The sequence below is a fragment of the Hydractinia symbiolongicarpus genome, chromosome 5, assembly GCF_029227915.1.
Source record: "Hydractinia symbiolongicarpus strain clone_291-10 chromosome 5, HSymV2.1, whole genome shotgun sequence".
Lineage (NCBI taxonomy): Eukaryota > Metazoa > Cnidaria > Hydrozoa > Anthoathecata > Hydractiniidae > Hydractinia > Hydractinia symbiolongicarpus.
The window spans coordinates 10,118,641-10,135,842 of NC_079879.1; the positions used below are offsets into that span (position 1 = coordinate 10,118,641).

At 34.6% G+C, this 17,202-nt stretch overlaps 2 protein-coding genes across 2 annotated transcripts; both read right to left on the reverse strand.

The window, feature by feature from the left end:
- Positions 1 to 1,163: 1,163 nt before the first annotated feature.
- Positions 1,164 to 8,072, reverse strand: LOC130644689 (DNA mismatch repair protein Mlh1-like). Its single transcript, XM_057450394.1, has 6 exons — positions 7,495 to 8,072; positions 6,343 to 6,990; positions 5,275 to 5,671; positions 5,098 to 5,198; positions 3,453 to 3,988; positions 1,164 to 1,491 (listed from the first exon to the last, which is right to left on the reverse strand). The coding sequence occupies exons 1-6, from the start codon at positions 7,949 to 7,951 to the stop codon at positions 1,219 to 1,221; spliced, it is 2,412 nt and encodes an 803-aa protein (XP_057306377.1). The 5' UTR covers positions 7,952 to 8,072; the 3' UTR covers positions 1,164 to 1,218.
- A 219-nt stretch (positions 8,073 to 8,291) lies between these two features.
- Positions 8,292 to 15,798, reverse strand: LOC130644690 (uncharacterized). The gene is made up of 4 exons (XM_057450395.1): positions 15,258 to 15,798; positions 10,549 to 10,814; positions 10,082 to 10,251; positions 8,292 to 9,982 (listed from the first exon to the last, which is right to left on the reverse strand). Exons 2-4 carry the CDS (start codon positions 10,793 to 10,795, stop codon positions 8,759 to 8,761), a joined length of 1,641 nt encoding a protein of 546 aa, XP_057306378.1. The 5' UTR covers positions 10,796 to 10,814; positions 15,258 to 15,798; the 3' UTR covers positions 8,292 to 8,758.
- Between the last annotated feature and the right edge of the window lie 1,404 nt (positions 15,799 to 17,202).

A 17,202-nucleotide genomic window follows, 5' to 3' on the forward strand; every position in this document is an offset into this window, starting at 1 on the left:
GAATCTATCGTCGGTAGTTTCCTTAATTCAAGTACGATGAAATGGGAAAGTTTTGGCGAGATAAACTTTCGCAATTCGTGATTATAAACTTAATTTTTATGTTCTTATAGACACATAATCGTCATCGTGTTTTTCGTCATTAAACGCGATTATAAGCATTCTGCTCCTCTTCATCAATTCTGCAAACCCTGTCCAGATGCAAAGCTAATAAGGTAGGGCATTGATCGACCAAGGGATCAATACCATGGAAATAATCTATCGTCGTTGTGTACTCCAGCGGCTTTCCACCAATTAATGATTATATCTTTACCATCGGCTGATATTATGTAGTTGTAAAAGGCAATCACCCCAACCAGCATGCAAAGGCTTCAACGTTGTCTCTTTTATATCGGGAGAGCGAGCCAAGTGAGGGAGAGTCAAGAAATAACTTTCAATAATAGCAATTTTTTTAGTTATAAAAAATTCAGGAGGCCCGGCACGAGTGTCATTTTGGCAAAAAAATTATGCTAATTCACCTTTATAATATCCATGCATTGATAAAGTTTTAAAAGGTTTAACATTACATTACATTTCAACAGGTTTAAAAGTACTGATAACAGAAAATGTCCAAATTTGCTATTGCTTTACTGTGGTATTATAATTTATATGCAGAATAATTAAATCTGAAATTCTTTAAATGTGAATATCTTGAGAAAGAACAGGTTTTTAAAAAATTTAGAAAGACTTGTTAACCAACTTCTTCAGCTCTATAATATAAGTCTCACATCATCTTATACGTTGTGTCCCCTTTAAGGTAATAGAGTTTCCCTCCCGTATGATCAAATTTTGTATGTTGTCTATTTTAAGTAAAGAATTGTTGTGAGGCGACACGCACCGCTTAGCTGCAACGGAGGAGTGCAGATGCACTTCTTAAATATTTTGCATTTTTAAAAATCAGTAACTGCAACTCAAGAATTTCGTAAGATAACGTGGCTTTTTAAATTAATACCCGAAGCTTTTTATCTCACATCCAATCAACATAAAAAGTTGTTAAATGTTCAGGTACTGGAGGTTAAAATTCATGCCCTCTACTTCAGTGTCCATCTTGCTATGTAATTTACTTCTATGCTGCTATCTGACATTTAGACTGCTGAATGCGCTTACGATACCTAACACAACACTAATAAGAAACGTTACATAACCTTATACACAACTAAACAATTCAACTATATAATACACTTAGCACCGTTCAAATACTTTATACAGGTCTGGTAAATTAGCAACCTCAAGAAATGTTCCATCTTCAAAAAACTTTTTAGGTGGTATTAGTGAAGTTCGAAAAGCGGGAAACAAAACGTGTTCTACTGTATATTTCCACGTGATGTCATTTCCTTCCATTTCTTCATCGTCACTATCCTTGTCGTCACCGATTGGATCAGGACCAAACGCGTAAAACCTACTACACTCGCGCGAGAAGCCATCAAAACATTCTTGTTCTGCATCCCAGTTCACCTAGAAGTTAACCAAAATTAAAATCTCTACGCATTTAAGGAATTAAAAATCTTATCGACTTAGTTTATACAGCCGAACTTATGCCTCGTCCAAATTAAATGATTTTAGTTAGGCATAAGTTACGCATAAAATCAATTTCGGTTTATACGTAATTTTTAGTGGTACTTAATCTGAGTTCAGAAAGTGACTAAGCACAAGATTGGTCACGCTTTCTAAATTATTTTTTGTGCACAATGTTTTAACATATTTTAGTCTGTTTGGTCATAGGTGTATAAACAAATGTTTCAGGATGGCTGCCATTGATAGGAGAAGGCTTCTTGTTTTTGCTTTTTATATTTATCAGAGAAATAGGAAACAGAACATGCAGTGTATTCCCAACACTTTATCAATCCTATTATCTATGGGAAGTAGAAGGATTTTTCTGATTCAGCAACATTTCATTCATCTGAAAAATTATGATTATGATGGATCATTTCATCAGAAAGAAAACACGACGGAAACCACGATCATGCCGCCGTTTTGTTAGAAATCAAGGCTGGTGTTCGAGACACATATGACGATAACAGATTTTACGTAACATTCCGCATAAGCCGCGCCACATTTTTTACATTTGGAAATGTTTTTTTTTTTTTTTTTTGACGCAGCTCTTTTCTTGCATTAAAATGTTATTTCCGCACCACTAATTTTTGCGGGATCTTTGCAGCTAGTCGTGGAAATTCGAATTTTGCTATATTCTCAATATAATATAAATCCGCGAAATTTCCACTTTTCTGACTTTTCATTTAATCCATTTTTTTAACAATTTTCCAGGATTTTCACCTTTTCAGAATGTTTCATGTCGATTTCAAACAATGCAGAAGCCAGCTGTAATTTTTATATACTATGTCCCAGGCAAGTATTTTAAGTGCAATAAAATTTATTGGAGCTACAGTAAAAGACAAAACTAATACACGTTTTTTTAACACGAAACATGCATACAAGAAACATAGGCTCAAATTGGCAAAACACTAAGAAACATCTAAGAAACATGGACAGGCTCAGAAAGGCAAGAAACAAATTTTCTTCTCCAAGAACCAAAAACTAAACGGAAAGCACTAAAAGTCAAGCAAATTAAAAATGATTCTATCATCTTCACCCTTTTCTACCAACATATTGTTCTCTTCATGTTTTTAAAAGAATTGAGAATAAAAAACAAATAAGAAACAGTTGAGGCTTACTTCTCGGAAAAACTAAGAAACATTGAGCCTAAGCCCAAATGTATGTTTCTTGTAAAAAAAAAACGTGTATACCTTAAGGGAAGAAATTTTTTGCAATTTTTGCCCTAATTCGCGAAAATTAGCGAAATTTACCAATAGTTTTTTGATTTGAAAAAATTTTATCCGCAAAATATATTAAAAAATATCCATTCGCGAAAATTAGATCTGCGAAAATTAATACTTTCTCAGAGAAATTTTCTAATCATAATAAGATAACTTCCTGAGATATTTTTAAAGACGAAAAGACCGAAATAAAAATAAAATATGTCATCTAATTTTTACTGCTTTTTCTATAGTTTCAGTTTAAATTCGCGAAAATTTCTTCACTTAGGTACCTGTTTTATTTTTTATTTACAATATGATGCGTTTATTTATCGTGTTTTTTTATAGACCTCGACATCTCATTTTCCGTGTTGGTTTTTACGCGTTAAAAGAATTGTGAATCAATTTCCCAGAAGATATTTAAATGTATTGCATGTATTTCGCTGGCCAGCGACTCATCTGAAAAAACAACTGTTTACACGCTAACGTATTTACACAGGCTAACGTATATGTTCCAGAGTATCTTATTTTGCTCTACAAATCAGAACAATACGGCATCAAAAAATTAAGACTTTTTATTTAGCTTTAACTTATCGCTCTCTCTGGAATCAGCTTTGTGTTCAAAAGATGATTTGCACAAATACAGAACAAGAAATGTCATACCTCAGTAGCCAATTTCAAGAGGAACATCGGTAATCCGTTTAAATTCGGTGTATATTTATCAAGCAGCAACGGTAACGAAACCAGTTCATTTTGCTCGTTTATCTTCAACGAAAAATAGTCCAATAACATTTCGGACTTACTACTAAGCAAGTCAACAACATACCTAGCAAGGTCCGTTTTATCTCCATCGGAGGGTACCCATCCACTATCGGGAGAGTCAAGAGCAAGCAAACTTAACTCATATATTGGCGCGGGGGAGGACAAGTTAATGTATCCAAAATTTCCAAATTTAAAAATTAATATCTGATAAAACAATTCTTCACTTAGTTTTTGCGAGTTGACTAAATACAGGCGAGTTAAATGTTGCACCAGCGTCAAAGGCTTATTTACACATCCTACAAATTTATGATCTTCTAGAAGATTTTTCAAACCAAGATGTTCCTTGTCATCGATTGATTTGCGAAGATTTTTCACGCTGGTCAATTTGATTTTGCGTTCATCCGGTCGTGTTTTACTAGTTGACTTCCGTTTTAAAGCTGAAAAACAACAAACAACAACGATATTCACAACAATAGAGGGAAAACATTTGTCTACAATTTTTTTTTATGAATAATTCTCAATGGAACAAAAGCACAACATTTCAACAGTGATCGATTTAACCATCCTCTAACGCGAGTGTCTCGTTTTTCGAAAATTCCACCTTGTTAAGGAAGATGCTTTGCTTCATCTATTTTAACCAAGATTGTTTGCGTCAAATAAAAGAAAAAACCACGAGCGAGGTTCACAAGTACGAAACCAAAAGAAGGGAGATAAAAGAAGTGTAAAGCAAAAAATCTTTTTTTTTTTAAATTTAGTGCTTATTCAAATTTTTAAGGCTGTGCAATAATTTATCGTTCCTTAATACTGCCGCGACCCGTTGATAATAATATTAACCCTATATTAACCCTATTAACTAAGGGAAGGGGTCCTGTGTTTTTAGTAACCTTCCACAACGTCATTGAAACCTTCTGAGTTACTTTCCCTAAAGATGTTAAAAAAAAATCTAAATAATTTCATAGTTTTCTATTTCGTTGACATATTTACAATGTTACTATTAATGTTTTAAATTAAAAAAATATTCACTTTATTTATCCACTGTATTTATGGTACTTAATATAATTATTTATTTTATCATTTTGACTTATTTAGAATGCATTCTTGATCATTCTAATTTCCAGAATATGTAATTTACAAACCTATTAAATTCTCCCAACAACAACATTTTTATTTTCGTTTTTCACATCTGTATTATAGTATTAGGATAACATTGCCAATATATTCTTTTGGTGTCTTTAACTACTATTAGAATTCGCTAAATATTTTTGCAGATTTTTACTTATCAAAACTATTTTTTTCAACCATAAAATGGAAAACTTAGAGAAAACCGTTCTTTGGTAGTGATGAAAAGAACTGGTAAGCCAGTAGATTTAAAAATGAGTGGTTTTTCTTTGATGTAGTGGAACTTAAAAAAATAAATTCAAATACCAGCTACGCCGTGGACGTTTATCTTGGACACTTACGTGATGAAAAAAGTAGTTTGTCATCGTCATTAAAAATCCTAAAAATTTAAAAGAAACACAGATAAAAAAAGTAATAAGCAACTTACATGAACTACACTTAGAAGTTGTGTTGTCAGTTTTTTTTGTAGTGGTGTCATCGTTGCACGAAATTTTTGCAACATTGTCTTCCTGCCCAGGTGAATTAATTCTAAAAAATAGACGCGTTGAAGATGTCACCGTGTTAATGAAACACACAAAAAAGAAGAAGAAATAATGCTACTCACACTGGAATTGTACTATCCATCTTCTCAGAATTTAAACTTGGAAGATCTACTACCATCGGCTCCGAATTTACTGAGATATCTACACCGCCTGGCTTTGAGTTGCCGGGACAATTTTCGTTAACTGTCTCTGAATTAACCGGGCAATCTACTGACTCTAAGCCGCTCGGATGTTTTTCTACTAGCTCAGAATTTGATAGAAAAGATTCTAAATTCGATTTTGGTGGTGAACATTCAGTTTCCAGTGATGCTGAAGAGGTTGTTAACTCAGTGGAATTTGTTTTTGAAGCTGGTGAAAAAAATGCTTGCAACTTTCTTTCCCTTGAATCAGTACGAACCATTTGATGTGCATATAATTTTTTAGCTTCACTTTTTTCGTTATTTGAATCTCCGATCACACCTAAAAGTGAGGACACAATGAAACAGTTTTTCAAAAATTACTTCTACACATACACCTACACATTTTTTCAAGTGCATAAATTACGCTGTGTTGTTGTTTGCCATAAAAAAGTAAAAAGGTTTTTTCTTGTTATTAAAGAGAGAAAATACTTTTAGCGCTGTGGCTACATGTGTCGACACCTTTTAGGCTTATAAATAAAAACATTCCAAATTCAGAACGTAACGAGACAGTGTGATTTCAAAGACCTGTTGGTTGATTAGCAATTTGATTCTTCGCCAAAAGAATAGCAAAATAACATCGAAAGAATATATCAAAATAGCTCATTCGATTACAATATTGTTGTTTTGTGAAAGTTAGGCTTTGAAAGAGGACAAATTATGTTGATGTAAACGTTACGTACAACATGGTGTCCTCTGAAAAAATACGAAGCGAACAAACAAAAGACGACAAACAAACAAGTAGACGACAGACGGACGGACGGACGGACGGACGGACGGACGGACGGACGGACGGACGGACGGACGGACGGACGGACGGACGGACAGACAGACAGACAGACAGACAGACAGACAGACAGACAGACAGACAGACAGACAGACAGACAGACAGACAGACAGACAGACAGACAGACAGACAGACAGACAGACAGACAGACAGACAAATAAGCAAACCTGCCACTGGGCATTCCATACCAGCTGTTACCATCTTCGGCAGCAACATTTGGGTATAATACTGTCGCGACTCATTAGCACCTAACAATTTTGTTTCAACGCATTCCTGAATACTCTCTATAATCATCTCCTCATGCAGGAATTTTACTTCATGTTTCGTTGGATGCACGTTTACGTCAACGTTTGATGGATTTACTTCTAAACTCATGTACATGAACGGGTGTTTATCTTTCGGTAAGTAGTTTAAATACACAGCATCTAAAGCCTTTCTTAGAGCAGTTGATTCGACCAGTCTGTGGTTAATGAAAAGAAGAAAGACACACTTTTTCATAGAATAATTAGCATTGGAAATGTAACCGTTTACTTTGAAGCCAAATTTATCGTCCTCATGTGTAACTTGTAGCAACTCCCTAGCAACTGTAGGACCGTAAATTGCTTTGATATTGTCTACCACGGTTGAATCTGACTGTGTCCTAATTTCACCGATATTTTCGCCATATTTCTTTAGTGTGAAAGCAACAGTCGGGTTATGAATAGAATACTTGCTGATGACGTCGGCAATTTTTAAATGTTCTTCGTTGTGATTTTTGAAAGCTTTTCTTCTCACAGCGACATTGTAAAACAAATCTTCGACAGTTATTTGAGTACCTGTGAGAGGAAAACTTATAACGCTAACATGCAACAACTACCGTAAGTGCTCGATTAAGCGCTCTGGGCGTTTATTTAAAAATGTGGCTATGGAGATGAGCGCTTATTCGAGAGGGGCGGGAATTGGGAGGGTATAAAAAAATCTCATTTTTGTGTTATGTAAAGACTTTCTTTGCAGGAAACTTATCATTTGAGAGTAGGCACTGAATGAAGCATTTACGGTAAACATGCCAAAAAGTTTGCATAGTGTTTTTGCACAAAACTTAGGATATTGTTGCTTTGCATAAGAACAATAAATCGGAAATTAATTGTAAACCATAAAACCTATTCTAATTTTTTTCTCCCATCAACATATCAAAAATTGATAAAGACTTTATTTCTGTTTCCCCTGAGTGTTTTAAATTCAAAGCCTTAGAATTTTTTAATCAACAGCTACAAGGTTGTAATTCCGAAAAAAAAACATTCCATGTGACTTTTTTGTATTGATTTAAACCAACCACAAACCTTTATTTCCAGCACATGGCTTCGCAACTGCAACTCCTCCTCGCTGCAACGGTACCATTTTCCCGTCTTCGTATTTCGCTTTGTACGCACATGGTGAGTCAGCGGTTTTTGTTGTTATGGTAAGATGCGCAACATGGCTGATGCTAGCTAGAGCTTCACCACGAAAACCATACGTTGATATTGACTTCAAGTCGTCAAACGATGACAACTTGCTCGTCGTGAATCGTTCACAAACAATATTTAAGTCGTCTTTGCGAATACCACAACCGTCATCTAATATTTGCAATAATTTCAAACCACCATTTTTAACAGTGACTTGAATTGATTTTGTTTTTGCATCGAGACTGTTTTCGATCATTTCTTTGATAGCATTTGCAGGCCGTTGTATGATCTCGCCTGCAGCTATGCGGTTAATGACAACTTCATCTAATTTTTGAATCTGTGGTGCACTGGACATTTTCTGAAGAACAACAAACCTTGGGTATACACAAAAAAAGGTGGAAAAATATTTTACATCACTCGAAATCTAATTTAGGATTAAGATTCAGTCCTAGATGTTAAAGTGGCCGCGAACTTCATAGGTGTTGTTCTGTTACAAAAAACAGTTTGAAAAGAGCAGATTTTATATTTAGCGAATATACTAAACTCTAGACAAAATCTTAACAAAGTTTTGCCAAATTTAAAAAGAAATCACACATTATGTGATTATTATAAACACTAAACATGAAGCAAAAAGATTTAAGTAAACTTTTTTGAAATCTTCGATTTACTATTATTTTGAATTCTTAATGATTACACTATAAAAATAATTTATACATACATTATAAAAATATATAATTTTACATTCAATTCATTTAAAAAAATGTATATATAGGTGGAAACAGTACGCAATAGTTAAATACTTTATCTACTTTTTCTTTAGTAAAAAAATCATGAAGAACGCGCAACATCTTGTCGTTACCAACTTCTGCAACCATCTTTTGTAACCGCTTTTACGTTTTTAATCTGAACTATTCCTCTATGTGTGGACTTTTAAATGTACAATTAAAATAAATTTAGTATTAGAAAAAGATTATAAAATTACTGTATAAACAGTTAACAAGACTTAATTCTGTAACTAGAACCAAACCATCGAATACGGACTATTGGAGGAATATCTACAAAATGTTCAAGTAATACTAAAAAATTCTTTACAAAATGTAAATACAGAACCCTATCTATTTCTTACACAAGAAAAAACAATTTGAACAACAATGACTGAAAATTATAAAACACGCACAACATTCTTGTTGGCACCAGAAACTTGAATAACAACATTGATTCCTGATTTCTTTTTTATTTCCTTTAACAGTAAAATTTCTTGCTCCACCAAATCACAGTTAACAACAGACAATTCTTTTAATTTTGGGTACAACTTAAGAGCAGCCAAAACGACTTTAAATGAAACTGCATCGCTATGCGACAAATTCAACTCTTCCAAGAAATCGAAACGAAAATTTGTGATAAAATCTAAAAAGAATCTCTCAGTTATTGGATCAGTACTTTCCAAACTCCATGGTAAAAACCTCATCTTTCTTAAACTGTTCTCACTGGAAAACAACATCGGCATATTCGAACTACTAACATGCATGCAAGACATGGAGAGCTTCTGTAAGCTATGACATATTTCTAACATGGAGAAATATTCTTTGTAGCTGGATAACCAATGGTAATTCGTTTTACCAGCACTGGTAAAAATGATACTTGCAGGAGTCCACTCAATGACCGGATGTAAACAATGATTGAGAAAAAGTTCATGTAAATTAGGACAGCACTGAGCCACAGTGCTTGTGTGGACATTAGGCATACCTGACAAATCAAGCTCAATCAGATGAAGACCTATCTTGATCAGGCAAAATTCAACATTCGTATCAAAAACGTAGGAATTGGATAAGTATGCACATTTAAGTTTAAGCAAGCTTTGTAAACGACCAATATATTTAAATGATTCGGTTGTCAAGCGCTTACAATTAGAAACATCCAGATCAGCAATGTTTTTCATGCAGGTTACAATGGAAACAAGTCCTTGATCAGAGAGTTCAGTCCAAGAAAGGTTCAATACTCTAATGGAAGGGTGTTCAATCTTTCTGTTTAGTGTGCCAAAGTTGACCTTGCAGCCGACCAATGAAAGATAATTTAACTTGTTCAGCGAAGACAAGATTAGCTGTAATGTTTGACATGTCAGCTGCTCAGCATGGGCTAGGGTTAGGCGCTGCAAGTGGATGCAAGATTTCATTTCTTCAAGTATGCTGTTCTTGATGTTTATACAGAAATGTAAATGTAGTGATTTAAGCATTTTACAATGTGATGCAATCCTGGAAATAAATTCAAAAGGACAAACATCTCGGTTTACATTTAAATGTTCCAGTGAAGGGTATTGAATGGGCACTTCGTTTAACAATGGTAGAGAGATTTTTGTTTTGGGTGAAATTGCCAAGTCTTTTATTTCCTAAAAAAATATATTGCAAAAAACAAAGTTCAAAATCTAGTTTTAAAGGAAATCAAGAACACAGCGTAGTGTACAAAATATTTTGGAATGTATATTTACCTTGCAACGATTAAACAATGTTCTCAAGACGTTATCATTTATAGAATGGTTTATCATCATTGAAAAATCTATTTTCTTTAACCCACTGATAAACAATAAATGAATATGTTGACTCTGAAAGAGTCGAAAGTCCACAAGTTGGTTTGTGATTGCCAAAACGTCTGCAGTTCCTGTACATATTAAAAGAAAAATTGCTATATAACATTATTATAACAAGAGAATTCATCAATTACAGATTTGTTTTTTCTTTTTGCTATTTCTTTGTCTATTCATCTATGATAAATTTATGAGAAAAATACATGCATGTCAAAAAATGAACATTCAAATTTCATCATCATTCTCGGCTTAATTTCTTAACTTTTATTAAATACAGTCTCTAATCTCTAAAAATGCCTGCATTTGAAAACTGCCTCAAGAATTTTAAAAAATACTGTTCACAAATAGAAAAAAACCAAAAGTATACTCACTAAGACAATCAAATGGACTTAGAATATAAAGATATCTTCCACAATCAGACGGCATACAATCTGCCCAATAATTTATATTTTTCGCAATGAAGTTGATAACGGACTGACGTAGGGAGTTGACAGTAGTTTTAGGTTTGTGGTTTTGCAAGTGATCAATTAATGCAGCAATGTCATCAACAACTTCACCTTCACTATCACTGTCAACATCAACCATATCATGTATATGATCTATGTTCATCATGAACATTGGTATATATTAAAGTCCCCTGAAAAATAAAACTCTATAAAATAACTCATGTTTCATGGTCAAATTCTCATAGAAAAATCTGATAAGGCAGATGCCACAATAACCTGGTGTTGAAAGTACTTGCCACTGCTACAATATGTTGTTTGCAATAGTTTATGATTTATTGTAGTAACTAGTGTACAATTCTGCACAATTATTTATACAAATTCACATATAAAAAAAGTTCACACTTTTGTTTCGATAGTGCTTAAATGCAAAGAAAAGAAAAGACATGTTTAATTATTTTAAAATTGATTCAATAGGAACCTGCTGCTATAATTTCTTCAAATCAAACTGATTTGATTTAAAAAAGCTTGTGACCTTTGAAGAACAACAATTTTTGAATCTATAGACAAAGTTATACTCATTACTACTGTCATAGTGAAAATTAAAACTAATTTCATGCACAAAGAATTCACAATCAACAAAGTCTCTTACTAACATCACAGGGGCTACGGAACAGTTGTTTGTTTCGACTTTAGTGACTTACACGAAAAACCAGCAGATGGCGATGGAAAACATAGACTCAAACATAGAGATATATCTAGAATTTTTATCTTGGTCATGTTTTCATCCCGCCTTGGTCATGTTTTCATCAAGAATAAGTCTCGCTGAAATATTTCTTTGTAATATACATTATAATATACATTATATTCACTACAAAATGTGGAATTTATATTTTATTCATTTTATGCAAGTTTTGAAGTAATTAGATTTCATATATACCTAAGACGACCTTGATGAAATTCCCATTTGGAGATTAGCGGCCCTTATTTTATATTTCTGGATTACATCCTGCTCAATCATTAGGTTTATTTCAAAAGATCAACTTCGTAACCAGCCCTGTCCCCACGGCTCTTGTACACCTATTATACTCTGACAGGACGACTCCATAATAGCCACGCCATATTATAATAGGTGTAGAAAAGGCCTGAGGTTAAAATATATTTTTTAGAAAAAGTATTATATATATATAGTGTGTTTATAAGACCTAGAATTGTAAATGTATCAGAGAAGACTCAGCAAGCTGACATTTTTTTTCCTGAGAGGTCTTTTCCTTGATTTCTTTTCAAAGAAACATTATTTAAGGTTTTAACTTATTTTTTAGTGTAAATTGATACCTTGATGATTTGTTCAAGTCCTAAAGGGTCGTCTAGCTGCAATTAGGTTTCAGATTGCTGTAAAAATAAAGAAATTTTATGTGCCATAGCTTAGTGGTTATATATAACTCTTGCACTTTGTGCAGGAGACTGGGGTTCAATTCCCCTTGGTGGCCATTGGAAATTGGGGAGATAGCGCACTGTGTGGGCCATTTGATGCTACAAGGAGATTTCTGGCAGAGCGCAGACCCTAATTGGGCCTGCGTAACTTAAATTGAGCATTTAATACTCTAGGACTCCCTATCAAAGCTATGGCCCCACCTGGAAATAATAGAGCGGGTATATCCTTCCATATTTGGGAGGCCAGTCATGTAAAATATGCACATCTCTCTTGACTTTTTGTCAGTCAGGAAGAACTGTTAATTTGCCTGTATCAGATTAATTATGCTGTATGTGCAGTAAGATTAGCCACTTAATTGTTGAGATCTTTTTGGCTTTACTTTCCACCCTTTTTTTCTGTATCGATCCTTCTATAGTCATCTTCCTAGGTCCATAGCATTTTCTGTTTTAAGAAAGAAAGAAACAAACAAAATACATCTGCGCAACAAAGATAGTTTATTGTTCAAAGTGATTAGCCGAATATACAAATACAGACTTTGCTAACACCCCATGACCTCACTGTTACCATAAAAAATATGGTGACCAAATTATGAAGCTCTTAAAACAACAACACACTACCGCAAGGTTATGAAAAGAGCATTGTAAAGACATGGTCAGGTGTTAAGAACACAAGGAAGGCATAAACTACAGTCAATAATCGAGAAAAATGTGGAAATCTAGGCAAATAGATCTCTACTTATAAGTGACTAATTATACTATATGTACTGCATAATTATCCTACATTGGCAGTCTTGGTCACGAATATTTGCACCCACGTGCGGTTGTACGTACGCCTACACTAATAGAGGCATGCGATCAGTATCGCACGCCTAGCTTATGATTTTGGCATGCAATTATTACATTCAGGAGAGCGGCAGCGTGGAGTTTTTGAAGCATTGTTTTTTACTTTTTATTTGCTTCTTTTTCGTTTGTTGACTTATTTATTTTAGCAACAAAATGTTTACAAACCATGTTCACAACAAGCTGCCATATTGAATGAAGCATGTGAAAAATGAATAACCAACTTTGATCCAGACCCCAAGCAACCAAGTAGTAAATGCAGGCTTCTCATTTTGAGGTACGCGATCGCGTTCCTACGCCCTATCGTGTACCTAAATTACGTGAGGTACGGGAAGAACCGAGTACCTCCGTTAACAGATTACTTTTAGATCTAAGAATTATTGAATAATCCTGGCCTTTTTAATCCATAAGCAAGTCTATTCATAACCAACCTCCCCATCCTAGTTAATTCACCGACTCCTGACTTAGTTAAATTCAACTTAATAATGCCCTGACCTTCGGTTCGTAAATAGCATTTCCATTTGTCATCGTCTTAAGGAGATCAATACAAGGGTAATGAAGAAATTTTTTGCCAGCTGAAAAACAAAAAAAATATTGTCGACGCAATGCCGACGCAAAACATTTGAAATGTATCTCACGCCAGCAATTTTAATGAAGGTGGGTATTTAATAGAAATACATTTTAGAGATACATTTTAACGTGGATGAACAATTATGTATTGGGTAAAGTTTGGGTAAGGGATTACTCTAAAATAGCTCAGTTCTGCTTGGCGTGTGTACGAAGTAGAACGAGGCGTAGATAGATAGATAGATGTGCATATTTTACATGGCTAGCCTCACAAATATCGAGGGATATACCCTGTCTATTTTTTCCAGGAGGGGCCATGGCTTAGATGGAGAGTCCTAGAGTATTTAAAGCTCATTTTGAGCTACGCAGACCCAATTAGAGCCCGCACTCTACTAGACAACTCCCTGCAACATCCAATGGCCCACACAGTGTGCCATCTTCCCAATTTCCCTCACATGGCTTGGGTTAACCCGGGGCTATGGTAATATTCACTCGCCCGTGTTGAATCGCCGTCAAGAGGAATCGAACCCCGGTCTCCCGCACAGAGTACGAGAGCTATAACCACTAATCTACGGCGCCACTATAAAGAGCACGCCCGAATTTTACATGGCGTGTGCAGAGGCGTGCGCGTACGATCGCACGCCATTCATGACCAAGACTGATTGGCTAATTATCTTATTAGCATATACCACCATCCTAATATCACCACCAGAAAAAAAAACATGCGTTTCACGTGAAAGCTTGGTTTATGAATTGTTGCTTTGGTATGAACAGATGCATGGAACATCTATACCTTTATGACTTAACTTCATCGAAGTGGCCTTTTAATGTTTCCCCATGCTTTATTATACATATTAAAATTTTTTGATTATATAGTCTAATTTTGGAAGTGCAAGAAGCAATCAACAAGATAAAACCAAAACAATTGATGCAGTTCGACAGGATAACAGCCTTATTTAAAAAAAATATAGAAAAGTGGTGTATTGGGGCAGTATATACTACTACAGGCTAATTAGCATTTTTTTGGTTTTTCAGAGTTTTCGTCCGTAACCGCCCGGAAAAGCCTGGACCTGTCTGAAAGTGTCTGAATTGCGACCAAAATGCAACATAGGCAAGCTCATTGTTTTCATTTAAATTTTATCTAAAAGAAGGAAGGTGCTATTTTATCTTGCACTTCTAGTTTATTATTTGTGGGATTTTATTGCAGCTATTTATGAAATAAATGATATAAAACATTCTTCCACTACCACTGCTCGACATTAAAAGAATAAGTTAAGTAAATAACATGGAAATAAATGTTTAAAAAAATGTGGTTTCGGGTTTCTTCCGGCGAAATTTTAAGTTTTTTTTAAAACGCCAGAACAGTCTCTGTGGGTTTTTTCTGGTGAGTCTGCACCCCTATCAGCATCCCTGTTGTACTGTTTGCTGAAGGTAAAAATGTTGCTAAGGAATTTATCTACTACCATGAGATACTGTTGAATGAGTTGATATAATACCTACCTATCTAGGGATAAAGTCAATTCGCTTTTTTTACTTGAGAACATAAATACGAACATATCGCCTTCACAAATCACCTTTAAGCGAGAAAGACTTGGCAGGAGGACAGACTTGATACAGAGGAAGTTGAGTTTAGATCTAACACAGTCTAGATCAGATTGGAAGAGGGTAATTAATATACCCCGTCCAACCCATGCTACCATGGAAAACGGACGTTAAGCCGAGAATGATGATGACGCGCTTGTCACTTTGAGACATTTAAAAAAGCAAGAAAGCAACAATTTAAAATCCATAGCTACCTTTATATTGCTAAAATAAATCTAGACGATCTTGTGATGTTTTGAACTAAAACACTCAATTGTGTGACTACTACTTCTGTAAGCATATAACTAGGGTCGTTTTAACTTTCAAATCGTGGTGCAATCACTTTCGCTTACGAGAGCCAGGGTGTTACGCTTATGACTTTAATCGCAATTGTTTATGATTTTGACTCAGTTAGTTCGCGCGAAATGTTATGTAGGCCAGCATATGTGCACGGCGTCATGATACACAACACACCACTTGTATCAACTCACGAATTCCGCAGCCGCTAAACCACGGTTGGCACCCAACCAAATAACCCAAGATCCAAAGAGTCCGCCATATAAACACAAACAAACATTCCAACTTGTTTCAGTATATTTTATGGCTGATTGTAAAGACTAAAAATTGGAAACTTCTTCACACGGCGTCTCACAGAGTCACAATCAATCTTCCTCAACCTACCATGTGCCACTGCCATAGTGCGAATTCCCTGGCGTTGTGCCTGCTATCTCAAAGAGCTCTGTGACGAGAATTGCAGATGCTTATAAATCTTTTACAATTTTTTTTATGAAAGTATAATCTATCCATAAACAAAACACTAACGATAGACGATCAATATTTTAATAATCATGATTCACGTCTGTATAATCATCCATGTTGATATATTTTACGAAAATAACTGTAGTACTTGTATTACAAAATGTTTTTTGTATTTGCTGTTGTTGTTTACCCTCTATAAGATTTCAAAGTTTGACAGAATTTTCAAAACAAACGTCGACCCCGAATTTGATAAAAAGAAATATCGTGTATCAGATGCCACAATTTGACGAACACGAGTTTTAAATTCGACAAAGTTACCCTGATAGCACATCTTTAGAGCGCTTTTATATAAATTTAAAATTTATATAGATGAGGGGAAGTAGCCTTATTATTTGAATTCAAAAAAGTTTGTATATAATATATTTGAAAATCTGGGCTATCCACCAGCATAATGTCAAACCTATTTTTCATAAGCAGGTTACATTGTTGTTTTGGAAAACTTAAGGCTACAAAGTTTTTATGCATTAAGCATCATATTTAAAGCGACAATATGAACGATCATGTTCAAAGTAAATATTAGAAAAAAGAATGTATATAATTGGCACAAAACTGATTGTCTTGACTACATCGCACTTTCCCTTAATCTTTGATGTATCACTTTAGGCTTGTTAAAATCAAAAGATACGGGAAAGTTCATTTTTGCAATTGAACGCACGCAACTATAGTGGGTCCTGATACGTCACTACTCACAACACAAAGTTAGAAAAATGTGCATTTATTTTCTCTTTAAGTTTTGAAGCTGAACCTTTTCGTCCATCTTTGGTACATAATGGCGGATAAGACTCAAAGTTGCCACTTTTTCTGTCAATTTCAAACCAGAAAATAGCCAATGTTCAATAAATTGGTCAAAACAATACACCTACACAATCAAATTTCTGATCCTGCAAAAAAACGCCTTTTTACACGGAATTTTAATTACTTTATCGGCTTAATTTTTGTGACAAAAGGTGACACGTTTGACATTTGACACTGCATTACTTTATTCCGTTTATAATTTCCAGAATAAACATGTATAACATGAAGCTTCAGTGATTTCTCAATGCTGCATGCAACACATTCTAAATGTCCCGCCGTCATGCGTCGCTTTTTGTATATTAAAAACGTCTTGCGATGTGAAACCCATTAACCTATTTTGTCCACTGGATTTTAAGCTGTATTAAGACGTTAATTCCTAGACCGTTATTAAAAGAGCAAGTAGACGTGCATTCTGTCTAATCTTAATTCATGCACGATTTATGTATTAAAATGGCTGTTATTTCACCTGTTTCTTTGAATATTAAGGACAATAGAACTGAAAAAAGAATTCTCCAGGCCCTTTTCGTTGGTTTCTGTAACATCAAT

Excerpts from the sequence above, each read along its gene's own strand:
- LOC130644690 (XM_057450395.1), bottom strand. The coding sequence starts at position 10,795 with ATGTTCATGATGAACATAGATCATATACATGATATGGTTGATGTTGAC. Across the intron at positions 10,252-10,548 it reads AAGTCCATTTGATTGTCTTA|GAACTGCAGACGTTTTGGCA; the intron begins GTGAGTATACTT and ends TAATATGTACAG. Across the intron at positions 9,983-10,081 it reads CATTGTTTAATCGTTGCAAG|GAAATAAAAGACTTGGCAAT; the intron begins GTAAATATACAT and ends ATATTTTTTTAG.
- LOC130644689 (XM_057450394.1), bottom strand. The coding sequence starts at position 7,951 with ATGTCCAGTGCACCACAGATTCAAAAATTAGATGAAGTTGTCATTAAC. Across the intron at positions 5,672-6,342 it reads TATGGAATGCCCAGTGGCAG|GTGTGATCGGAGATTCAAAT; the intron begins GTTTGCTTATTT and ends CCTCACTTTTAG. Across the intron at positions 1,492-3,452 it reads TCTTGAAATTGGCTACTGAG|GTGAACTGGGATGCAGAACA; the intron begins GTATGACATTTC and ends GTTAACTTCTAG.